General features: G+C 37.1%; 1 protein-coding gene across 2 annotated transcripts; it reads right to left on the reverse strand.

Annotated features, from left to right (window-relative positions):
• On the reverse strand, positions 1 to 27,678 carry LOC149835565 (uncharacterized). 2 transcript variants are annotated; one of them, XM_090008593.1, is made up of 4 exons: positions 27,095 to 27,672; positions 3,091 to 5,129; positions 1,494 to 1,712; positions 1 to 481 (listed from the first exon to the last, which is right to left on the reverse strand). In XM_090008593.1, the coding sequence occupies exons 1-3, from the start codon at positions 27,413 to 27,415 to the stop codon at positions 1,505 to 1,507; spliced, it is 2,568 nt and encodes an 855-aa protein (XP_089864719.1). In that variant the 5' UTR covers positions 27,416 to 27,672; the 3' UTR covers positions 1 to 481; positions 1,494 to 1,504. The 2 variants fall into 2 exon arrangements, with proteins under 2 accessions (XP_089864719.1, XP_089864718.1); XM_090008592.1 differs by lacking the exon at positions 1 to 481 and having other exon boundaries at positions 1,401 to 1,712; positions 27,095 to 27,678.

Here is a 27,678-nt window from a genome sequence, read left to right on the forward strand (position 1 = left end):
TTTTCCACTAAGATGATTTGATGTTTGTTTCATTCATGGTGAAAGGATTACATCAGCTCAACACTTTCCCATGTAAGTTGCATGAAACTAAGGCCTAAGAAAGACCTCCACATCAAATCCCTTGAAGATGCCTCTACACAGGGATTTTCATGTTTAGACTAGCCAGCAGATGAAGGGTTATGTTCCTTCCAACATATTTTTCACAAAATATATAACCTGCCAAAAGCACTGTGCATACGCAGCTAGTTCCCCACCACCTAAAGTTGGTTTGTCTTCTCAGCCAAGTTTATATAAAGCATGTTGCCAGATGGAATCCAAACTTGGTTTGACTATCTCTGACCCAGACCTGGAAACACTCAGAAACCAAGCCAGGAGCAATCGCTTCTGTTTGTAATTTTGCTGAATTTGGACCCAGGGTCCTCTATGGCCTGAGCTAAACCAGAATAACCGGTGTCCCGTCCATGAGCAACTTGACTGCAACCTAACAAAAATGGAGCAGATATAATTCTCATCTAGAAAGAACAGCTTGCTTACAAGTGAATAAGAATGAAAATAGAACCATTTTGAAGTTAAACTCGTGTGGAGAATGGAAAAGGAACACATCTTTACGCATCAAGAGACTTAAGCACACACACACAGACAAGTGGATAGAAGCTTCAATATGAATGAAAATTATAAGTTGTGATCAATCATCTGATTCAAACCAAATCGCATCCCTACCCATCTAAACTTAGATCATAAACCATGGTTTTGGGGTCTAGACCTGTTCAAGAATTAGATGAACTCTCTCTCTCTCTCTCTCTCTCTCTCTCTAATGCAGAAAGCAGCTGACAAGCCTGACAGAACTATCCATAAAGAGCACTACCTTGCGTTTATCTTCTGACCACGTGATGGCTGGAAAATTGTTGGGAGACAACCCCTAACACCACCAACCGGGATCCCCTAACTCTTGACTCATCACTCCTATGTATTCACGGTCACATGGCCACAGTCTATGGACTCCACAGCAACAGAATGAATCAATGAATGCCCCACTCAAAATGTTGCCATGTGATCAGACGTGAACACTATGTTATGAAAAGAAAAGAATGCAGCACCATACATTATCTGACTAGAACATGGACAGATGGTGATAATCTCCAAGAGCAAAAGAAGGAAGGTGAAAGGGAAGGAGTAGAGGGTGGCGAAATGGGTGGGCCAATCCCATTTGGATTAAGATCCTCAATTTTTCCAAATACAAGTTGGTTCGGTTTTTTGGGTGATGGTTGGGAACTTGGGATGTCAACCAAACACCCAACCCAGTTGATGTGGAATGACAACTTTACATTGACTTTGTTAACACATGTAATCCAAACAGGAGCCAGATGCTCTCCCACAACAAAGAAAAATAACAGAAAAAATAGAAGAAAATAGAGGCATGGACATATAAAAGGAAATGAAAAAAATTTACAGGGACCAAGACATCAACAAACAAGAAATGGGGTCTGCTGTACCTGCAGACCACTTAATCAGAATTCTCGAGCTTTCCTGGAATACACAGTCTGCTCTCAAGCATGAAGGAAAGATCATGCATCTGAGAGATCAACATCTCAACCTTTTCTTTGCTACTAGAAGCATTGGAATCGAACATGGCGTACGAGGTGTTGCCTCCATGGTTAACCAAACCTTCCTGACTGGTATTTGAGTCAAGCATCCCTACTGCATCTCCCATTCTGCAAGAATGAAACCTTAATAAGGATATACTAAAGGTTGATTGTAGAACATAAATTAAGTTTGGTTTGTAACTGGAATCTATGCTCATTAAATCCTGTAAAATCTAATAACTACACTCCATGGAGGGACTAACGAGTGATGTAGATGTAATGAAAACTTTGTTACTGTGATCAGCCAAGTCAGCCAATGTATGCGAAACCACCACCATATTACAGAATATCTATGTCACAGGGATTCGGCTAGCAAGGTGCCGCACCCGCATCGACGCGGGTGCGGGTGCGGCACCGGGTGCGGTCAACCCGACCCTGGGTGCGTTGACCGCACCCACGGTCATTTTTGTCCAATTTTTTTTTGGATTTTAAAAAATAATAATAATTTTTGCCCTATGAAATGGGCTGCGGAATTTAAAAAAATTTCTTTGGGGGGGGGGGGGGGGGCGGCCCCCCTGGACCCCCGCCCGCTGACCGCGCAGCGGGACCCACACCGGGGGGAGCCCCCGGACCCCCCTTCCTGCAAGGGCAAAAACAATGAATCAGGCTCCACAACTCATCACTTTCATCTTTGGGGACAACCATATAAGATAAAAAAATGGTAAAAAGTAAGTTGGGCATAAATGTCATGGACCTTAACAGCTACCATACATTCATACATATATATATATATATATATATTTACATTTTTGCCCCTGCCGCACCCCCGCACCCAGGTTTTTTGGAAGTGCCGAATCCCCGCACCCGCACCCGCACCCATGTGACATAGCAGAATATCTATAACCCCAATGAAAAAGCAGCAAACGGGAAGAAAAGTGTCCACCTTATCATGAAAAAGGAATTACTGACCACCTACTGATATAATAATATCTTCTTGCCATAAAGTGTACTGAACTTGCAGGCAATGTCATAAGATCTCACAGACTGCACCCTTGCTGGCCATGGAAAGATACTAGTAACATCTTTCTACTACTACACTACATCCTAATGCTTTAAAGAAAGGTGAATGTGAATTTTTTGCAACAGATATACAAACAGCTATGACACATGAAAATATCTGGCATGGTACCCAAAAGTCCGTCCCAACAGCCCTTTGAGATGAAAGACGCCTAATATCAGGCCACTAAGGCACATATGAACCGCAACTAGTACCAGTGTAGATTGAGATAATACAGCAGGCAACCATGTATACGCCATGGCAGTTTGCGTGATTCAACTCCATATTCATACACTGATAAAATGATTCAAAAACTAATACGATGAAGCTGGCATGATGCCATTCAAGGGGGCACAAGAACGAGATCAGTACCAGTACCTATTTTACCAGATTACTTCCAACAGTAAGACTTAAATAAACAAGTAACATAGTCGAGAGTGAAGATGCTACCTGCCGAAAAGGAAAGGCTCTGATGACACATTATTTAAATCAACAGAACTTTTTTGACTGTGCATATCCATGGAAAAAGGGTCAGAATGAATACAGTTAGCAAACTCTATTCCTTGTATTAAGTTTGCTGAGTTGATCTGTTTAGTAGTTTCTGGTGAAACTACTGCGCCAGCTAGAGGCCACACATTTGAAGAGGGCACAGGCATATCTCCAGAACCAGCAAAATCCTGCCAGTCGTCCAGAAAGTCATCACCTACTTTTGTAAGAACATTGATGCTATGTTCTTGTGAATTTCCCCCAAAGAAAGCATCAAATTCGGAATTGGAGAAGGATAACTGCTTAGACTGATTGGATTCTTTAACGTTATCTTTGGAAGCAGCAGTGATCTGTACCACTTTGTTGGATCCTACATCCATGGTTCTCTGAACAGTGTTATAGCTTATGTTGATAGTCTCCAGTTCTTCTGTTAAGTTTGCTGATTTGATCTGTTTGGTAGATTCTTGTGGAACTGCTGAGCCAGCTAGAGGCCACGCACTTGAAGAGGGCTCAGGCATATCTCTAGAACCAGCAAAATCCAGCCAATCATCCAGCGAGTCATCACTTTCTTTTGTTAGACCATTGCTGTTATGTTCTTGTGGTTTCCCCCCAAAGAAAGCATCAAATTCAGAATTGGAGGACAACTCTTTCAAGTGATTAGATTCTTCAATGTTGTCTTTGAAATCAGCAGTGCCCTCTACCACTTTATTGGATCTTACATCCATCGTTCTCTGAGCAGTGTCACAGTTTGTGTTGATAGTGTCCATTTCTTCTGTTAATTTTGCTGATTCGATTTTTTTAGTAGAAGCTTGTGGAACATCCGAACAAACTACAGGCCACACGCTTGAAGAGGTCTCAGGCATATTTCCAGAACCAGCAAAATCCTGCCAATCATTATCACTTTCTTTTGTCAGACCATTGCTGTTATGTTCTTGTGAATTTCCCCCAAAGAAAGCATCAAACTCAGAATTGGAGAACTGTTTTGAGTGATTAGATACTTCAATGTGATCTTTGGAATCAGCAGTGATCTGTACCACTTTATTGGATCCTGCATCCATGTTTCTCTGAACAGTGTCATAGTTTATGTCGATAGAATTAACTTGCATAGCAGGTTCTGCTGCGCTAGTAAAGGGTGATGGACTTGAAGAGATATCTGGAGTATCTGCAGAACCAGCAAAATCCTGCCAATCATCTAGTGAATTATCACTTTCTTTTGTTTGATTGGTGCTGTTGGTCTCTTTTATATCCATTCCAAAAATTATATCTTGAGACCGGTTCTCTGTGGAGAATGAAAAATGAGTAGAACCAGCAAAATCCTGCCAATCATCTACCGAATTATCACTTTGTCTTGTTTGATCAATGCTGTTGTTCTCCTTTATATCACTTCCAAAAATTACATCTTGAGGCATGTTCTGTGTGGAGAATGAAAATTGTTTGTATTCATTAGTTTCTGCATCCTTATCCTTATTATCTGTTAAGAACTGTATCTCTTTATTGAGTCCTGCTCCTTTAGTTGCCTCCACAGCATCAAAAAAATTATTAGCAGTAGGTGAATAGAAGCTTGTTACATTGGTATCAGCTGTCTGACTTCCAGAAGTGTCTGGTTCAAATTCAGCTTTCCAAGAAAAAGATGCATCTGCTGTATTAGCATCCACCATAGAATTGTCACATGTTTTCTTGAACATATCAAAATGGAATTCTTCGGAAGGGATGATAACTGTTTCCTTGCTAACTGAAAGATCTGATGTTGACTGTCCATTTGTTCTGTCAGGTGTGATCTCTGTTTTAGCCTTGTTGAAGAAATTATCCAGGTCAACACCAGCTAATTTTGCATAACTCGCATTTGGCACTGGAACCTCGCTCTCATTGCTGTTATCTGTGCTCTCAGTGCCTTGAGGCCACTTCAGCTCAAAATCTAACAGTTCTGACAAGACAATCTCTTTCTTTGGGGTATCCTGGCGACTTGTAGAATGCAGTGTCCCAATATTCAAAGATACAACTTCCTGAAAGAATCAAACTCACCATATTCATGTTTTATTTGACGCAGAAAATCAGACTGTCTACAATTTCTTATGTTAATGATAAACCATGAATCAATGGACAAAAGAATTCAATCAAGTGCTACAATAAATTATGAACCAACTCATTAAAAGTGAATGAAATGCTTCACTAACTATGCCTTTTGCAAATAAGAACAGTGGAACAAACTCAATTATATGCCTATGGCATTAGGGCAAGATGACACAAAAAGTTCCGTCATCCAAGAATCTGACAGTCATGGAAAGACTATACATGCCAATGGCATTAGGGCAAGATGACTTTCAGGCAGCATCTTTCCAACTCTTTTTTTTTCTTATGTTTTGTTTTAGGTTTAAATGCATGTGACATTGACACCATGAATTATAGGCTTGAACCATAAAGAACGAAACTGAGAGTAGTTGAGTTCATAATTTGTCAAAGGGGGCTCAAATTAGCCCAATTCAAACTTTTGTAGGAACTTGTTGAACTGTATTAAATACTTTCAGCAATTTAATGTGTTAGGTTAGGTCAAAAGTTAGATTAATGTTAGACCCAAGAGTTGGATTTGGGTAGACCATTGATCATAATGGCTTGGAGTTGAACCTAAACGATCTTGTTTCAACGAGTTTTGGTTTTTATGCTTGAAGACTTTATTAAACCAAACTGAACAGTATTTATATGTTTTGTGTCAATGTGTGTTAGTTTTTATGCTTGAACTCGCTATGAACCAAACTGAATAGAATTTACAATTTTTGTGTTAATGCATGTCACTTTTTACACTTGAATCCCTTATTAAACCAAAAGGAATAAAGTATAATTCAAACAAAAAGCACACGTATAAACAGAAAAATACAACACCTCCTTTCCTATTAATAAAAAATGAGGTGTTTTAGTTGCTTCATTTCATTTGTAATTCTTGAACATTAATAGGAAACACTTTGGTTCTTCCAAACAACAACTATTATGTTTAAAATTAAGCATAAACAGAAACAAAAAGGAATAAATACATTCAAAGACTGCTTGCATTTTTCCATTATTTCTTCTATTGATGAGTAGCCAATATGGGCAGTTTACAATTTATATACATGAAAGGTAGTTCTTGAAGTATGTCTAGTATTTTTCTTTGGGAAAAAAACATCTCTAGGGTTGTATGTTGGCAAGCATTGCCTTTCAGATATGAGGAATCTTATTAGAAATAAAAAACCAGAAAACAGACCATCTCCAATAAAGCATAATACCACGAAGTGGCACCTAAAGAGGGGAAAACAAAAACATCACGTTTGGTGCCCAACATGGAAATTGCATGTCCTCTCATTTTACCAATATATTATCCTCCAGCATTGAGTATAGACAAAACCAGTGTTACAAAGATATGGCTGTAGGCACATGTTTGGACATCATTATAGGCTCTATTATGGGAAATAGCATAGAATTTTGGAGAGATAAGGCCAAAATAGAGAATCCACAAATACTTCACTCCAAGAGAAACACCAGTTTCCATTTTCACAAGACTAAGACCAAAACTTCCCCCACCCCACACCGATGCCCTTTGATAATACCCAAAGCTCTCCTATGAGCCCCTTCCAAACAGCAGCAGATGAATCTTGACCCAAATCTCTCCCCAGTGTTCTAAATATCGGCAAAGCTATGTCACATAGACACAGATATGGGTATGAGACATGACACAGACAGACTTGGTATGACAGGAAAGTTTTGTAAAACAAGGATACAAGGACACCACCATACAACATATAAACTGTGCAATCTAAAGCAATAAAGCATGAATACTTGAGTGCAAATTCTCAAACAACAACTCTAAATCATTATGATTGATTATAAATAATAAATAAAAAATCCACTTTGAAAATTAAATGTAATGAAATCACTGATAAATTAAAAAGTGCAAATATAAAATAACTAATGAAAATAATAAAAGAAACCATGCCCAACATAAGTTTGATTATGTCAACAGTGTCATGGTGTCTTCGGTGTCATGCTCAAGGTCATGTCATGTTATGTTAACACATCACACACATGCTAAGTGAAACGTACATGTACACAACCACAAAGCCCTACTAGCAAACAAAGGCATATGAAGATTGCAGAGGATATGGATAAGAGAGTAAAACATGGTACTCTTTTGACATATATAAAAAGAAAATTATACATATACTCATTGCTTCCTATCACCTCTCAAGAACTAGTGATAGTGAAATTTGGATGTCTAGACTCTAGAGAGAGAGAGACAAGTGAGGAAGTGACAATAAGAGATTAATATTTGACCTCTATATCCAAGCATGAACTAATTAGGGTGCCCGAAAGTCAAGGTTGAACAGGAACTGGGCTGTTTAAGGTCAGCTTGTTTAATGTGAACCTGTCCAAGCTTGGCTCAAGTGAGCTTGAGTCAAGATTGGCTCCGCTCAAGTTGTGGTAGCTTTATCATTAAAAGCCTTTGTCATGAAAGAGAAGGGGCGGGGAGATTTGAACTCACCAACGTTCTACCAAAGTTAGGACTTATTTTTTGCTTTTTTGCAACATATAAACGAGTAAACCATGTAAATATACACATTAAAAGATTATGTATGCCTAAACGAAATTTATCAAGCTTTAACAAGCATAAGTTCAAGCCAAGTTTGGTTCATTTAACTAAAAAGGCTGTGAACAAGTGCTCAAGCTCAGCTTGTTTAATAAATAATTGAGCTTGAGCCAAGCTGTAACTGGGTTGAGCTCAAGCTATTTCCCTTGTTGTGCAACACTAGAACCAATATTGTCTCCATAGTCACTCATATCTTGAAAATATCATGATAATATTGGTGTTTTAAAATTAGCCAAAAACATCGGCACAATAATGCTGAAAAAAATCTTCAGTGAGAAATTATCAAGAACAACTCTAACGCTTTGTTGTCAAAAGTGCTAGTTGGACACTAGGCGGAAGACCCCTAAAAGGACTAGTTGGGGCCTAGGCAGGACTAGTCAGTCTAGGCGAGACCAAAAAATAAAACATCAAGAAAAATAAAAATATTACAATAAATAGTTAAATTTGTTAAATTGTAACTCATAAAACAATGTATTTTCTATATATTTTTTATATATATAAAAGAAGATACATATACATATATATATTTCATATATATATGTACATGTATCCATCTACTTATATATATAAAATATATATTTCTTTCTTGTATTAGTTGTAGGGGTATTTTAGTCATTTCTACATTTTACGCATATTCACATTTTTTAATATGATTGTAATTCCTCCTTTTTATTTTTTCTTATTTTTGTAATTTTTTCATTTCTTATTTTTGTTCTTTTATATAATATTTCTGTACACAGTCACTGGCTGACTGTGTACAGTGTACAACACAGTTTAAAAAGATAGACGTTGGGCTCATTCCCAACCTTCTCTAATAAGAGCCGTTGGGAATAGCCCAACAACTCTTTAAGTGTGCTTATAAATAAGGGCTATGTGAGCCCATTGAATGTAAGTATTATAGTAAGGAATTGTTTCCTTAAGCTTATAAACACTGTGCATTTATTGCACTTCTGTGGTGTAAAGCTTATAAATACTGTGGATTTATTGCACTTCTTTTGTGGTGTAAAGCTTATAAACACTGTGGATTTATTTTGTGTATTGAGTATTTGAAGTATCAAGTTATTTGAAAACTTGATTGTTTGCAAGGATTCTTCACATGGTATCAGAGCAAGGTTGGAGAAAGAAAGATCGTGGATTCTCACTTTTTTAGGTGCCTCGAAAAGTGTGCCTTCGATTTTTTGGTGATTGGAGTGGATCCACTTGTTCATCCAATATTTTAGAAGACTCTTCTATCAAGAAAGATCTAATAATCCTTTGTGGTACGTATTCTTTTTCATCATCTCTCCTCTTTAATGGGTGAAAAAAACTCATTTTTCTCTCGACTTCAAACTCAATGGATCCAACTATCACGTTTGGGTCAGAAACATGAAGGCTCATATTAAAGAGAAAGGGCTTTGGGGCTATGTCCAAGGCTCGATTCCCGAACTGGAGCCAAAGATAACCTTGATGGAGAAAGGAGAAATAAAAATCCTTGAAGGCGAAGAAAGAGCCAAGGCTCTTGAAGACTACACCAAAAAGCATGAAGAATGGGAGATAAGGAATTTAAAAATCCTCTTATGGATTTTCTCATCCATATAAACAAGAATTAACGTCAATATTATCAAGTTTAAGAAGACTTCTCAAGCATGGGAGTACCTTGAGAAGATGTACACCTCTAGGGACTTGTCCCATAAATATTACCTCTAAAAAAGGGCGCTAACTCTTCAACAATGAGAGATGACTATAAGAAAGTATTTTGCTAAACTCTCTTCTATTTGGGATGAGTTTGCTATGCTCGAACCCAAGTGGAGTGGAGAAGCCATAGAGCTTCGTCATAAACAATTGGAAGAAAATATATTTTTAAATTTTTTGAATGTGCTTAGGCCTGAATTCAAACAAATCAGTCTTCTCTTTTATCCACCTTCACTTCCCCCTCTCTTGAAGATGTAGTTACTAAACTAAGTGGGGAAGAAACTCATATGGGTATAAGCAAGAACAACCCAATCGTTCTAGCTATACCTTCCAATAATGAAGAAAATGAAGGAGTTAATGTCGTCTCAAGACCGAAGAGCAACTTAAGAACCTACAAGCCTCCTCACTTCAAAAATCAAAACTCAAGTGGTCAAGGAGGGAGGAAGGATTATAGCAAGCTTTTATGTCATTTTTGTAAAGAACCGGGGCATATCAAGCCTATTTGCCAAAGTGAAAAAAGTTATTTGCCATGTCTACTACATCCCAACCTCAAAAGAAAGAGTGCTCGTCATCTTCAAATGGAGCTCTCTCATTGCAACAAATCATGGATGAACTTCAACCTCTTCTAAAAGGGGTTATTTTCGGAGCCACTATGTCAACCTCTTCTTCTCCCGGTAAGACCTCTTGGCTTTTAGATTCAGGTGCTTCTTTTCACATGACCGCAAGTTTTAGTTTTTTTTTCGAATACTCAAAAAATCCCTTTCCATCTTTTGTTTCAACAGCAGATGGAACATCTCTTGAAGTAAAAGAAATAAAAATTCTTGAAAAACAAGGGTTTTTTATTCCAAAAATTAGATTTATACCCAAATTAAACTTAAATTTGCTTTCTGTTTCTCAACTCTCAAATCATAGGTGTGATATAAAGTTTTCATCTAACAAATGTTGGATACAGGATCGCCGGTCCGGGAGATTGATTGGGGAAGGCTCTAGAAAGGGCGATCTATACTATGTCGATTCCCTTCAAATTCCAAATAACCCGTTTTGTAATGTTGTCCAACAAAAGGATATTAATGTGTGGCACAAGAGACTTGGACATCCAAATATTGCAAAATTTTCTAATTTACCTTTTGTTAAAAGTCTATGTAAAAGTGATTTCACTTGTAACGACTGTATTCTTGGGAAAATGAAAAAATTGCCTTTTTGTTAAAGATCTATGTTTACAACAAGACCTTTTGAAATTATCCAATCGAATGTATGGGGACCAGCACCCGTCCTATCAAAAGGAGACTTTGCATATTATGTCATTTTTGTTGACGACTACACGAGATATTGTTGGATTTATTTTCTTAAACACAAATATGAAGTTTTCTCGATTTTTAAAACCTATCATATGATGATTAAAAATCAATTTAATGAGAATCTAAAATTTTTTAGAAGTGACTCTCGTGGAGAATACCTTTCAAGTGAATTCAAAAATTATCTTGAAAGTCATGGTATTCTTCACCAAAGATCTTGCCCGAAAACCCCTCAACAAAATGGATTAGCCAAAAGAAAGCATAGACATATAATAGAGACAACTCGAACATTACTTGTTTCTCAAAACATCCCAAAAGGTTTTGAGGCTGAAGCGACTTTAGCATTTGTCTATCTGATAAATCGGCTACCTTCTAAAAACTTGAACAATCTTTTGAAAAATTGTATACCAAAGAACCCCACTATAGGCGGTTGAGAATTTTCGGTTGCAAATGCTTCGTTCTTACTGACAAGAACGACAAGCTTTCACTAAAAGCCATTGCCTGCACTTTTCTTGGATATTCCAAAACCCAAAAAGGGTTTCATCGTTATGATATTAAGAAAGACAAGCTATATGTTTCCAGAAATGTGAGTTTTCTGGAAAATGTTAATGGTTTTGAAAGGAGTGAACCCTTTGAAGAAAGCATGGATTACTCTTTTTTATTTGAAATGTTAGCATATGATGATGATAGTGATGACGATTTCATTCATAATGACGTCAATGATAAAGAAGATGGCTCTTCCCATCCACCTATCTCCCAACATAGAAATGAAGGAGCATTAAGAGATCCTATTCTAAGAAAAGAACGAGAGGAGAGAGAAGCTCTGATGGCTGCAGGAGAAACCCCAAAAGGGTCGGCTCTTCTTGCTTTACATTAAGTAAACTCATGTACAAAAATTAGGGTACGAAAATACCCATTGCAGACAATACTAAAATTACAACATGCCATTAATGAGCATGTGTTAAAATAGATAAAATGAATTGGGCAGACGTGAATGGCTACGTCTTTTCACCCTCCCTCAAGTTGTACATGGTTTTGAATCATGAACAACTTGTCTTTTAATATCCAGAATTTATCCTTGATAAGTCCTTTTGTAAACAAGTCAGCAACTTGATCAGCAGTCCGAACGTATTCTGGTTCAATTTCTTTTTCTTCGACCTTCTGTCTTACAAAATGTTGATCAATTTCAATATGCTTAGCACGACTGTGGTAGATAGGATTGAATGACATGTTGATAGCGCTTTGATTATCACACAAGAGAATGCTTTTAGAAATCGATTCTCCTACTTCTGTCAACAGGTGTCTGATCCATGTTACTTCAGCTGTAGCAGCTACCATTGATCTATATTCAGCTTCTGTGCTCGACCTGCCTATGACCTTTTGTTTCCTACTGCTCCAGGAGACAAGATTTAAGCTAATGAAAATACAATATCCTGAGACTGACTTACGCTCATCTGGGTCTCCTGCCCAATCTGCATCTGTGTAAGTAAGAAGTTCATGTATGTGATGGTCATGCATACTTTTTCTGTATAGAAGACCATCTCCAATAGTTCCTTTCAAATATCGAAGAATGCGTTTAACTGCTTCCATATGTCCAATATGTGGTTCATGCATGAACTGAGATACCTGATTGACAGAATAAACAATGTCAGGCCGAGTGAAGGTAAGATACTGAAGCATTCCTACTATCCTGCGATATCCTGTAGGATCCTCATACAAATCTCCCTCTTGGGAACTGAGTTTCTGATGAAGTACACTGGGTGTGCTTAGAGGCTGCAATCAGTCATACCTGCCTAGATAAGAACGCCAACTGTATACTTATGTTGAGTAAGTGTCATGCATTCAGGAGTCCTGTCAACTTCTACTCCAAGAAAGTATCACTGCTTACCAAGATCCTTCATCTTGAATCTATGGTTCAGAAGTTCTTTAACCTGTTCAATATGTTCATTAGAGTTACCTGTAAAGATAATGTCATCAAGATACATCAATAACAGGGTAACTATCTATTTACATTTGAATATGAAAAGAGAATGGTCAAGAAGAGATCGACTAAAACCATATTTTTCAACTTGAATCGAAAAACTGTCAAACCAAGATCGAGACGTCTGCTTCGGACCATATATAGCTCTCTTTAACCTGCACACGTATTCTTTAGAGTTCCCTTCTGTATACCCAGTGGGTTGCTCCATGTACACTTCCTCCTTCAGAGTTTCATGTAGAAACACATTTTTCACATCCAGTTGGCTGAGAGTCCGCTGATGTTCAACAACTAATGGCAGTATGATGCGGATAGTGCCCATTTTCACGACTGGGCTAAAGGTCTCATTATAGTCTTGTCCTTGCTCCTGTGTGAAGCCTTTTGCAACCAGTCTAGCTTTGTACCGCTCGATAGTGTCATCTGACTTATACTTTATCTTATACACCCACTTTGACCCAACCACATTTCGATTGTGTGGTCTGGGAACAATATCCCAAGTGTCACATTCATGAAGAGCCTTCATTTCTTCGTTCATAGCCTCAATCCATCTCTTAGAATTTATTGCTTAATAAAATGTTGTGGGTTGATCTTCCTTGCCGAGAGAGGCTAGGAAGAGTTGAAAATCCATTGTGAAGTTCTCATAACTAACCCACCTATCAATTGGGTGTCGAGATCAGGTAGATCTTTTGTGAACAGGTGATTGAATGGAAGCAGAAGCAGAATTCTGCTCCTGATTAGAGTTGAGAGGTATCTCCTTCTCACGTCTAGAGTAAACAATGCCTTTATACCTTTTGAGGGCCGACAGTGGTTCAAAAATCACACTTTCCTGAGTTCTTTGCGCAGCAGTAGATACGTTTTCCTCATCTCTTTGATTACATTCAAAAGAACAAACATCATCAATACTAGAAAAGAGATCTGAGTTCAACCAAGGATGATAAACTTCAATTTCTGGAGGAGTGTTAGCACTATGACCAAAATTTGATTCGTCAAACACAACATTTCTGAATATTTTGATGCGCTTGCTCAAAGGATCATAGCATCTGTAGCCTTTGTAATCATCAACGTACCCAACAAATCTACACTTTAAGGCCTTATCCTGAAACTTGTGCCGCATTGAACTATCAACATGAACATAACATACACACCCGAATACACGCAAATCATGATAATTTGGATGCACACTATGCAAAGCAAAATAGAGTGATTTGTTTTCCAAGATGTTCATGGGCAATCGATTTATGACATAAACTGTTGTATGAAAAGCATCTGTCCAGAAGGAAACTGGAAGATTATTGTCATGTATCATGCTCGTTGCACTCTCGACAATATGGTGATGCTTCCGTTCAGCAATCCCATTCTGTTGAGGTGTATGAGGGCAAGACACCTGCCTCCTTATCCCATTTGTTTGAAGGAAACTAATAGTCATTTGAAGAGAATTCACCCCCTCCATCACATTGGAAACAAATGATATTCTCAGAGAATTGATTTTGAATAAAGGAATGAAAATTCTGAAATAACTTGAAGGTTTCAGATTTATTTTTCACAAAAAAGATCCATGTATATCGAGAATAGCTGTCAACAAAGATGAGATAATATTTAGTGCCAGACATTGAAGAAACTAGAGTCGGACCCCAAACATCAGAACATATGATTTCAAATGGTCTTGAAGCTCTTTTATTAATGGAATGAAATGGAAGAACATGACTCTTACACTGAAGACAACTAGAACATTTTTTATTTTTGACACTTAAATTCAGACTTGACTTGGGAATAAGACTACTTGAAACAAGCTTATCAATAAAGCAACTACTACAATGACCCAGACGACCATGCCAAAGATTTGGCTCAATACATTTAAAAAGATTAAAAATACTATCAGAAGGAACTGAAGATGATGATATGAGCTTCAAGATGGAGTCAACAGGCTGAACACGAGAGGAAGGATTCTCTTGGAACACATACATATTCCCTTAACGTTTTCCTTCAGCGAACGTTTCCCTTGTGTGAAGGTCCTTAACACCAACAGAAAAAAGGAGTAAACTCAACTGAAGCATTAATGTCATCAACAAACTTAGATACAAAAACAATATTTTTCTTGATATTAGGAGCATGAATGACATTTGAAAGAGCAAGAGAAGAGTTGGGCATAGGAATTACAGAATTTTCAATGTGCGAAATATGATGGTGAAACCCATCTCCAGTGACTATACTATTTCTACCAACATAAGGAACAAGATTTAGGAGCTTACCAACATCAGCAGTGACATGGGTAGTTGCACCAAAATCAACATACCAAGTGCCTTGATCATTCTGTTTGATGTTCAATTCAGCCAAGGCAGGTAACAACAGTTCTTTGACTTCTCAACTATTCTTCAATGTATCTGTTCTCTTTCTTGTCTCCAATTGTTTTCTTCTATTTTGCGGGTTAAACCAACAATTTGCCTTTATGTGCCCCCCTTTTGTTACAGAGAAAGCAGGTAGGTATTGTTCTTTGTCTTTGCAGATTAGGAGGCATACTGGGAGTAGGTAATATTCCACGAGCTCCTTGTCCATTCCTTTCTTGACCTTCCCTTTCTCGAGATTCATACTTGCCACGTCCTCGACCATAGTTAACTCTGGTGGCAAGAACATCGTGTGCTGCACTGGGGTTGTGATTACCTTCAGAGAATCTTTTCAAAGTCATTTCATACTGTAAGAGCTTAGCGCGGAGATCTTCAAATGTAGGTAAGTTTAGTAGACACAGCAAGGAAGTAACCAACATATGATAATCGGGTTCCAGCCCGCTCAAGGTTTGTTGCACCATATCTTTGTCATTGATCGTGCAACCCACAATCGCCAACTGATCTGTGATAGTCTTCATTTTGTTTAAATACTCCATGACAGTCATGGAGTCCTTTCTCAGCATTTGAAACTCTTTCTTTAAAAATAAAACTCTAGCCTAGGAGACTTGAGAATATGTTTGAACAAGACGATACCACATCTGCATAGTTGTGCAATCATTTGAGATTGCCACAAGCACCTCTCGTGACAGCGTGGAAGTGATGTAGGCAACCAAAGCCTGATCTCGCTTCATCCAGGATATATATTCTGGATTTCTGACAAAAGTAATGGAAGTGTCACCCTCCCCAATCTTGCCATCTTGTGATATGAACTCTGAAGGAACAGAAACAGAGCCATCTAGGTGTCCAGAAAGGTCCTGACTTCTTATGAATGGGATGATTTTGTCTTTTCCAGGTGAGAAAATTGGAGTTGTTCAGTTTCTCATATACAAGTTGGCTAAAAAAGTTGGAAGAGAGGCCAGATTGAGAAGTAGAAAAAGAATCTATAGGCGATTGAAATACCTTTGATCAAGACCTTGGAGAGGAACCTGGCTCTGATACCATCCAAGAAAAGAACGAGAGAGGAGAGAGAAGCTCTGATGGCTGCAGGAGAAACCCCAATAGGGTCGGCTCTTCTTGCTTTACATTAAGTAAACTCATGTAAAAAAATTAGGGTACAAAAATACCCATTACAAACAATACTCAAATTACAACATGCCATTAATGAGCATGTGTTAAAATAAATAAAACAAATTGGGTCTGGATCTCAGGATCTAGACCCAGACGTGAATGGCTACGTCTTTTCACCTATAACATATACCTATAGAGATAGAAACAATTTTAGGAGTGCAATTGAAAAATTCAGTGAACCTAGTGGGTCTAATTCAACAAATGATGAAAACCTACGAAGAACTAAGAGAAGTAGAAAGATGCCTTCTAGGTTTATTTCATATGATTTGTTTACTCCTAAACATAGAGTCTGCCTTAGCGCCATTCATTCCTATATAGAACCCAGAAACTTCGAAGAAGCCAAAAAGAATGATGAATGGCTGAAAGCAATGAAATGTGAGCTTTCAGCTCTCAACAGGGCAAAGACTTGGGAGTTCCAAGATCTTCCTAAGGGTAATAAAGCAATAGGGTGTAGATGGGTATTTAAGGTAAAAACTAAGAGCAATGGATCTCTTGAGAGATATAAGGCTTGATTAGTTGCAAAGGGATATAGTAAAAAATACGGGATCGACTATGAAGAAACTTTTGCTCCTGTGGCCTGAATGGTCATGGTCCGATGTCTCATTACCGTTGCCTCAATCAACAAATAAAACATCTATCAAATGATGTTAAAAATATCTTTCTTAATGGTGATTTGAATGAAGAGGTATATATGGATGCTCCACCAGGAATGAAGACTCCCAAAGGAAAAATGCTTCGCCTTCGAAAAACACTTTATAGTTTAAAACAAGCCCCAAGGCTTGATATGATAGATTTAACTCCATAATGTTAGAAAATGGTTTTTCTTCCTGTTTCACTGACACTGCCTTATTTGTTAGAAAAACCAATGCAGGGATTGTCATTCTGCTCTTATATGTGAATGATATGCTTATAACTGAAAGTGATTTTAAAGGGGTTAAAAGCATAAAATCAATTTTGAAGGATAGGTTTGAAGTGTCTGATTTGGGATTTCTAACTTATTTTTTGGGTATTGAAGTAGCATACTCTCATAAAAGGTATTTTTTATCTCAAACTAAGCTTGCCTCTGAGATTATTGACATGTCAGGTATTACGAATGATAAGGTTTGTGAAACTTTGTTATAGTAGGAGCTAAAATGAAGATTGATGATGGTATTCCTCTTTCTGATCCCCCCTACAGACAACGTGTGGGATCTTTGATGTATCTGAGTATTACTAGACCAGATATCTCTTATGCAGTTCATACTGTAAGTCAGTTCCAACATGCACCAACATCAGTTCACATGAGTGTCATCTTGTGGATTATAAGATACATAAATGACACACTAAATAAGGGAGTATTCTTATCCTCTTCTTCTGAATTAAAATTAATTGCTTATACTGACTTTGACTAGGGAGGTGACCCAAATAATCGTCACTCCACTACTGGTTTTTGTGTGTTTTTAAGAGACTCATTGATTTCATGGAGATGTAAGAAGCAACAAAAAGTGTCTCTATCCTCAAAAGAAGCTGAATATCGTGCCATGACGACTACTACCATGGAAATTGTATAGATTCATCAACTATTAGAAGACATGAGGATCTCAATAGAAGGGCCCACCAAGCTATGCTATGATAACAAGAGTGCAATATACATTGCCAAAAATCATACTTTTCATGAGCGGACTAAACACGTTGAGATGGACTGTCACTATGTTCGGGAAGCGTATCTTAAAGGAGTTATAGATCTTCCATATGTAACTTCAGAATATCAGTTGGCAGATTTCTTCACCAAAGCTTTGTGTGCTCCGCAGTTCAATTTCCTCCTTGGTAAACTTTCGTTCATCTTACCCTAAGTTTGAGGGGGGGTGTTAAATTGTAACTCATAAGACAATGTATTTTCTATATATTTTTTATATATATAAAAGAAGATACATATACATATATATATTTCATATATATATGTACATGTATCCATCTACTTATATATATAAAATATATATTTCTTTCTTGTATTAGTTGTAGGGGTATTTTAGTCATTTCTACATTTTACGCATATTCATGTTTTTTAATATGATTGTAATTCCTCCTTTTTATTTTTTCTTATTTTTTTAATTTTTTCATTTCTTATTTTTGTTCTTTTATGTAATATTTTTGTACACAGTCAGTGGCTACAGTGTAGTACACAATTTAAAAAGATAGACGTTGGGCTGATTCCCAACGTCTCTAATAAGAGCCGTTGGGAATAGCGACTCTTTAAGTGTGCTTATAAATAAGGGCCATATGAGCCCATTGAATATAAGTATTAGACTAAGGAGTTATCTCCTTAAGCTTATAAACACTGTGCATTTATTGCACTTCTTTTGTGGTGTAAAGCTTATAAATACTGTGCATTTATTGCACTTCTTTTGTGGCGTAAAACTTATAAACAATGTGCATTTATTTTATGTCTTGAGTATTTGAAGTATCAAGTTATTTGAAAACTTGATTGTTTGCAAGGATTCTTCGCAAAATTTAGTAACATATTATTGCAACCGTGAATTGTGTGTAATTCAATGTACCATATCTTAAAATCCATAAAATTGCATAACATTGAACATAAAACATTATAAAAATATATATATCACGGTTGTAAGTATTGTATCATTACCCGTATCGGTTGGGCCCAAAGTAACACCACATAGTATCATAAAATTTAATAAAAAATTCTAAAAAATCTATAAAAAATCAAGAAAATCAGAAAAATTTAGCAAAAATTATAAAAAAATCATATCGCATGAATCAATGACAAATTCCAAAAAATACAACCATAAAATCACATATGAAGCATTTATATCTCTATGAGCCACATAAGACATCAACTAATATAGAATCATAGATAATATTGCATGCATATCTCATAAGAACAATGCAAAATATTAAATATCTTGCAATTAAGAACATGCCACAAGACTCATACTTTCATACTATACAAACAAAAATATTATGACAATAGTTGCACTCTATGTCACACGGACTCTTCTAACAAGGCACCACACTCGCATCCAGGCGGGTGCGACACTTGAACACAACTTCCTTTGTGTTAGGTGAAGTCCACCATACTAAGCTTCATTTCTATCCAAAAGTAGATTCAGTTAACCTTAATCAAGTTCATTTTTATCTATATTATATATATAAAAATACATAAATTCACACACATACACCTAGTCTTAACTTAAAACTATTAATATATATATACCCTCCCCGCAACCCCGCACCCAAGTTTTTTTTAAAGCGCTGCACCCGTACCCACACTCGCACCTATGTGACATAGGTTGCACTCAATTTTTACTTATTACTTGAGTTCCCCATTGCCATGTCATATCATCTCATGCCATCTTTGTTGGAGGTGTGTGGAGCCTAATTTCTAATTTGATATAAATCTTTAATTTTCAACGTCCCTCGAGGCAAAAAAAAATTGAGAGTAGCTTTATAATTTTACTCATAAAGATTTTTTACCTTAACCCATTTTCTTGAGTGTAAAAATGGTGGAAATGCATTTATTTTTTACCTTAACTCACTTCTTTAGGTAAAAAAATGATGGAAATGCACTTTTAATGGCCTCTAGATAAATGGAGAAGTTGTCCCTCAAAAGGTATTTAAAACCCAAAATGAAAAAAGTAACTTTCGGTCTTTTTAAAGTGTGTCGAAGGCATATCGTATGATATGGCACGATACAAGAGTGTATCGTACGATACACCCGATACAGATACGATACGAGTGTGTATCGTATCACAAAACCCAAAAGTAATGATACATATCGTACTATATCGTACTACAATTACAACACTTATATATATCTGAAAAAAACAAGCATATATGTAAAGAACAAAACAAAAAATAAGGAAAAAAGAAAGTAAGAAGGGGGAAAAAGGAAGAAAATGAAAAAGAAGAAGAGGAAGAAAAAAAGAAGAGAGTGGAGGGGTGAAGGAGGAAGAAGAAAAGAGAAGGGAAAAAAAAGGAAGGAAAAGAAGAAGAAGGTAGAGGGGTGAAAGGAGGAGAAAGAAGAAAAGGAGAAGAAAAAAAAAAAGAAAAGGAAGAGAAGAAGAAGAAGAAAACAAGAGAAAAAAAGCATTATGGGCAGGAGGAAGAAGAAAGAAGGAGACCAAAAAAGACAACCATGTTCATACAACCTAGGCACCTAGGCGGGGGCAGCCTAGGCGAGAAAACAAGGTCCTACCACCTAGACCCATAAGCCTAGGTGTTGGCCCTACTGCCTAAGGGCCCTACCGCCTAGACCCATAAGCCTAGGCGCTGCTTCTGACAACTAAGCTCTAGTGACTATGATTGTCGTCAATATTGTTCTCAATTTCATTTGACGTACAAAAAATACCAAAATCAGACAATTTTAAAAATCAAAAGCTTCAACCTGGGGATAATTTTTAGTCTAGCATTTCAGATGGCCAATCATGCATATATTTTCTATTTGATGAGAGTTTGTTCATGCAGTCTAAGGCCATATTTTGATAAAGTATTTCTTAAAGATGAAAGCATTGCTAGTGCATACCATACTCCCTAGGCTCTTACTCCTCATTAGTAAGCACAATCCTGGATTCACCTTCCATTTCCATTACTTTGTAATGGACAAACCATATTCACCATTTAATCTTTACCATTTTTAGTAGATCAGGGAGGAAGATAAGTAAAAAACGAGGCTTCCCGACATTGATTAACCAGAGTTGTTTTGTACATAATGGTGTGCTTTCAAGTTTGAAGTTTTTTATCGAACTAAACCACCCTAGGTCTCAAACACCACAACTGCAACAATCGTACAATCTAATTCAAGTTGGTTAATTTCTAAGTGCATCCACAAAACATTTCAAGACTAAATTCAAGAAGTGACTCTCACTCAACAAAAACAAGCCAATTTTTTATCTATTAAATTTGCATATCAAAACTTGTTTTAGAGCACCTAAATGTGGAGTTTGTGTTAGTATTATAGTTACCCCACCTGACCAAGCATTGATATGTGATCATGCATAATTTATGCATATTAGATACACGTTTTTGTGCATGATTCATCGTAAAAATGGATTAATTACCCAAATTTATCAACGTTTTCCAGGGCATTGATTAATTTTCAAAAAGAGAAAAAATTACACAAAATGGGGTTCACCTAAGTGTTTTTAAGTATTTGATTTCTTTTAGTAGTCTCCTTCTGAAAATACTTTTTAGAAAAGGTAGTTTTAGGAATTTTTGAAAACTTAAGTAGAGTTTTAAAAAATATAGTGTTTAACCTAATATTTTTTTAATAAATAGTACTAAACAAGAGAGGGTCGTCGTCTTCCCTTGGGAAAAATGCCAGCCCCTCTCTCTTCTCTCTCCCTCTCCTCTCTCTCTACCGCCAGTTCCTCCCCCGTCTCTTCTCTTGATTTCATATTTACTTCTGATCCTTTCTATCGCTGGCGCCTCTTTCCTTGTCATCGGAGAGTGCGTTTCACTGCAGGAATGACCACTTATTTTCTCAACCCTTCCATCGGAAGCAGCTGCAAGGTTTGCTTCTTCTTCCACATCTCTTTAGTTGTTTTATATGTAGTCTAGATTTATTTTGCTGCATCGCATGCATTATATTTTATTTACAGCAATATTGTTTCATTTAGGATAGTTCGATTTCATATTTTTGTTTTCTGCATATTGGATTAGAATGCGTTGCATCGTAGAATAGTTTTGGTATTTCGCTTTTAGTCTAGTTAATATTCGTTTTGCTTAGAAAACACAGCATAGTTGTTCTTTTTGGGCCTGCAAATAGACCTGCGTGATCTGAATATTCACGCAGGCCGGTTTGGTTTTGCCAAAACGCTGAGAATCCAGCGTGAATCTTGGATTGCATGCAACCCTTGATCAGGCATCAAAACTGTGGGATTTTTGAATCACACCCTCTTTATTTTGATTCTGGTCGACGTGATTTGCAGCATGCAGTTGATCTTCGATCAACTCTGCAACTCTCGTTTTGCTGGAAACAGCGTGAGCACACTGTTAAAAGTTTTTTTTGTGCGCTGGATCTTCAGCAGACTGCAGTTCACGCACAGATCAACGCTGATCTGTAGTCCTGTGCATAAAGAAAACAAAAATATATTCTTTGTTAAAAATAAATCCAACATCAACAATTTTCGTTCTGACTAAATCGTTGTTCACGTGATTGTCAAAAATCATGCAGAACAACCTGTCTAGTAGAACACACATCTTGGCATGGACCTGAACTTTGTGATTTTGGTTTTTGATCAGCGAGACTCTCGGTCTGACGAATCCAGCATGAGTGCATTGCTTAAAATATTTTTTATTATGCTGGATAGTCAGCAGGTTGCGTGAATTCCATATCACGCACGAACATTTCTGTGTGTTTAACGCTATCACCGTCAATCATGCAATCCAGCGTGATCAACGATGAATTTGTTTTTTTCATGTGTTGCTGCAGTGTATAGTTAGGTTAATTTTTTTTTAAATTTCTGTAGTTAATTAGATTCTTGTTATTTTCCTGGTTGGTTAGTTTAATATTTCTTTCTTAACTAGTTAGATTTGTTTCAATATTTCTCATAGTCAGTTAATTTAGATTGTTTTAATTTCTTTTATAGTTAGTTACTCAGATTCTTTTGGTTTGTTACATAGTTACTTAGTTAGATATTTTAATAGTTATTATAGTCAGAATTGATTTTTGTTTATTCTTTATAACTAACCTTCATTATTTTAGAAATTGTGTTTTTGCGTTTTTTTTTTTGTTTTTGTGTTTGTTTCTTGTGTTTTGCAGGTAAACCTCCGTGTGTGAAGGAATTGTTCTCGCTAGGGTCGTGCCCGTGCGAAGTAAAAGAAAGCTAGTTTGTGAATGGACAGAGCCCTGCAATTTTCACTTTTCTTTATTTTATTTTTTTGGGCCTCGGGCCTTTTAATTGATTGGGTTGTAATAACTTTTATTTTTGCTTGACTCTTGTAATAGGGTAGAACGTTTGATTTGTTTTTTTCTCAAGGCAATAAAGTTTGTCTTTGTGTGTAGTACAAAATTCTTTTAAACATGTTCTCTGTGTTCGACCCAGACTTTATCACTAGTGTGAACCAGAAATTTAATATTTGATACACGGTTTGCATAATGGTTGGGTTACATCAAGGATCTACTTTAAGCCCTTTCCTATTTGCTATAGTGATGGATGAGCTTACGAGATCAATTCAAGAAAATGTGTCGTGGTGTATGTTGTTTGCTGATGATATTGTTTTGATTGATGAGTCTAGACCTGGGGTTAATGCTAAGTTAGAATTATGGAGACATACATTGGAAGCAAGAGGTTTTAAGTTGAGTAAGAGTAAGATAGAATACATGGAATGTCAGTTTAGTAAGCAACGAAGTAGTGATGGGAGTGTAGTGAACCTTGGTGAGCAAGAAATACTGGTGGATGATTGTTTCAAATATTTGGGATCTATCATTCAAAAGTATGGAGAAATTGATGGAGATGTAAATCATAGGATAAAGGTTGGGTGGATGAAATGAAAGAGTGCAACTGGAGTGTTGTGCGATCGTAGAATGCCATTGTGGTTGAAGGGAAAGTTTGAGGACGACTATTATGCCCGCTTTACTATATGGTACGGAATGTTGGGCTGCCAAGAGACATCATATTCAAAAAGTGAGTGTAGTTGAGATGCGTATGTTGAGATGGATGTGTGGAAATACAATAACAGATAAGATTCGGAACGAGGAGATACGTAAGAAGGTAGGCGTTGCACCCATTGAAAATAAGATGAGAGAGAATTGTTTACGGTGGTTTGGACATATTCGGCGAAGGCCTAATGATGCTCCAGTTAGAAGGATGGAGAAATGGGAAAATATATTAGTTAAAAGAGGTCGGGGTAGGCCTAGGAAGACATTGATGAAGGTGATAAAAAGAGGTCGGGGTAGGCCTAGGAAGACATGGATGAAGGTGATAGGAAAGTGTTAAAATGTAAACTGTAATATATAATATATATATATATATATTTATATATATTACAGTTTACATTTTAACAGAAAGGATATGAATGCTTTGAACCTCACCGAGGACATGGCATTGGATGGAAATGATTGGAGGAGAAGGATTCATGTGGAAGACCCAGAATGATTTTCTTTGTTGGTTCATATCGCCGACCCCAATTGTTTTGGGATGAAGGCGTAGTTGTTGTTGTTGTATACACGGTTTGCATAAACGATTTTTATTGAAAATTACCTTTTAAAATACTTTCACGAAAGGTTGCATCAATATGCCATCTGCAAGCTATAATAGTGACAAATTGTGGATGTTAGGATACCAATTCAGAATTTAAACTATAACCAAATAACAAGCATAAGGATAAAGATGAATTCTATGGTTACTTTGTTAGTATGTTATGCATTTTCATATTAGTTTATGAAGCCAAAAAAAAAGGAACTTATTGACCAAGACCAAGACATACAAAACTGGGAGAAGGTAACTCCTAGGGTGGTTGGCAAACAACTTAGCTAAGCTCACACCAACTACAAGCAACACTAGAATAACAATAAGTGTCCCTCCACTATAGAAGCAGTCATAAATGAATGATTGTTGGTAATAACCAAATTCTATGTACATAAGCAATGTTGTATGTATCGTATCGTATCGTATTGTACCATACAATACGGTAAGATACATATCATTACTATGAGAAATATTGATACAATACATGCTCGTATCACTATACGAGTATATATCGTATCTGCAACGTATATATCATACGATACAAGGTTGGGGCACTTAAAAAAGGGCCAAACCATAATTTTTCAGTTTTGGGTTTTAAAGACTTTTTGAGGGCCGACTCTCTCATTTGTGTAGAAGCCATTAGAGAGGTATCCACACACCCTAGGACTCGTGAGAGCAGTTTGAGGGCCGATCTGTGCACGAGGGAGAGGGCTTTAACCCATTTTTTCACTCAAAGAAGTGGGTTAAGGTAAAAAATCTTGATTATAAGTAAAATTACAAAGCTACCCTAAAAAAATTTGCTTCTGGGGAGAGGTGGGGGGCGCTGCCCCGCTGCAACCCCCGCCAACTTACCATAAAGTTGGATTCGCGAAAATTAGAGATTTATATTAAGGTGGAAATCAAGCTCCACACTACTCCAACAAAGATGATATCAGATGATCCGGCATGACAATGGGGCACTCAAATAATGAGTAAAAATCGATTGAAAATCGAGAGCAACTATTACCATAATATTTTTGTTTATATAATATGAAAGTATGAGTCTTGTGGCACGTTCTTAATTGCAAAATATTTAATATTTTGCATTGTTCTTGTAAGATAGTTGATGTTTGATGATGTCTTATGCAGCTCATAGAGACATAAATGCTTCATATGCGATTTTATGGTTGTATTTTGTGCAATTCATCATTGTTTCATGTGTTATGATTTTTTTAGATTTTTTGCTAGTTTTTAATGATTTTTCATGATTTTTTTGAAATTTTGTATTAAAAATTATGATTTTTTACGATGCGTATCTTATTTTGAGATTGACTGATAAGAGTAACAATACAATACTTACAACCTTGACATAAAGTAATAGGACATGGACGAGAAGATTCAACCTCCAACAAGGTTACACATAAAATTAGAAGTAGCAAGAAATAATGCCATATCTTAGAAGGATGCCCCATTTTACTTGAATATACAATGAACTGCATCAGCCAGTGTTCTACCCTTGACAGCATAAACTATATCATAAAGAAGATGGAAAGAAAGACTATCTATAGAAATGGATAAAGATTGTGACAACTTATTGACATGATTCAGAGATACAATAATGCAAAAGATAATCGATGACATAAGAATACTTCATATAGTTCTTATGAGGACATTTCTTAACCTAAAGTATAGATTTTTTTTGGCCACAGAGATGATGTTGTTTCTGTGAATAACATTGTTTTCATTAAAGATTGTGACAACTTATTGACATGATTCAGAGATACAATAATGCAAAAGATAATCGATAACATAAGAATACTTCATATAATTCTTATGAGGACGTTTCTTAACCTAAAGTATAGAATTTTTTTGGCCACGGAGATGGTGTTGTTTCTGTGAATAACATTATGTTCATTATTTCTGTGGGTCCCATGAACTCCCATTGAAACACAAGAGAAACCTTCCTCAAGGGAAACTGTCTTGTGTTTCAATAAAACTACAAACTACAAATTGAAGTCAATAAGACATAGTGAAACAATATCTGTGAGTAATAGAGATTAGATATTACAAAAAAAATCAGGAAGTACCCCCAAATCTTGCAAAAGTCCAATTGTGCCACTATATTCATCCCTTTCAATAGTCAATCAGTACAATCACTTCTAGTTGCTGGATATCATAGCACTTAGCAGCACGAAGTCACATAAAAAATCCCACCTTCACCCATCAGCTCAGCACATATTATACTCTATACATCAGAAAGGAATCCAATTCCTGATATCTCTAAACACATAATTCAATTGCTACAGATGCCACATATTTTAAATCCTCAAAGCTCGACAAAGAATATTGATTATAGAAAGCATCAATCTAAAAGCATTTGTAGCATTACAAGTTCCTTAATCAGGGAGAAACCTATTATCCTCTAAAAAAATGGATGACACATCAACAACATCCACTTGACAGTTAATTTGGTGAACATGTTGCATATTATACTTACGAAATTAACATTATGGTGCAATTCTGACAAAAGAAACGCACAATTTAGCCGAAAAATCGTTGACTTTTTAGATCGCATTGTAAGAAGATCAAATCCATCTGATATATCATTACATTATACATATCAAAGAACTGCAAGCCCTAGAAACAAGAGATGAAAGAAAGGATCACTAATCTGAGATGAGCGATCGAACAACTCACTAAAACACGAATTCGAAGAGCGTAGAAGGACTCACAGATCCGTCGAGCTGTAGGGATTGAAGAAACCGGCGGTAGGCGAAGGTCGTTGTGAAGGACATGGAGGGCGGGAGGACGTCCTTCCACTGATGGGCGCCGCAGTAGATGCAGACGTGCGATCGGATGCCCGCCAGGAGGCCGCCGCGGCACTTCTGGCACCTGAGGTACGCCGGCGAGGGATCCGACCCGGAGACCGCCTCGTCGAGCGTTGGCAGTGGCGGCAGGCTAGGATCGCGCGGATCGAACGACGGGACACCCGCGTCCTGCCGCAGCCGAGTCTTGAGCCGCCGGATCAGGGCGGCCTGGTACTCCGTCGCCATTCCCAACCCCTTTCCCTCTCTTGGGTGATCTGCAGATTGATCACTGCATTTATAGTGTTAGGGTTCCGTTTCCTCCCCGGTGCTCCGATCGATCCTCCGTCGATGATGAATTCAAGGTTAGGGTTTCTCGTGGTGTTACGATGGGAGAGTGGGCTTGCTGGTCCTCTGTGGTCATTTGCCTTCTTCCCGTTCGGCCGGACCTGAGTGACGGTGTAAACGAACTGGATGCAGGCCCGATCTTGCATGATTTGAATCCCAACCCC

Source organism: Nuphar pumila, chromosome 6 (assembly GCF_984573655.1).
Source record: "Nuphar pumila chromosome 6, dmNupPumi1.hap1.1, whole genome shotgun sequence".
Taxonomy (NCBI): Eukaryota; Viridiplantae; Streptophyta; class Magnoliopsida; order Nymphaeales; family Nymphaeaceae; genus Nuphar; species Nuphar pumila.

Coding starts and splice junctions, on each gene's coding strand:
- LOC149835565 (XM_090008593.1), bottom strand. CDS start 27,415: ATGGCGACGGAGTACCAGGCCGCCCTGATCCGGCGGCTCAAGACTCGG. Junction 5,130..27,094: donor CCCTACAGCTCGACGGATCT/GTGAGTCCTTCT, acceptor TGATTCTTTCAG/GAAGTTGTATCTTTGAATAT. Junction 1,713..3,090: donor GAGCCTTTCCTTTTCGGCAG/GTAGCATCTTCA, acceptor TCATTCTTGCAG/AATGGGAGATGCAGTAGGGA.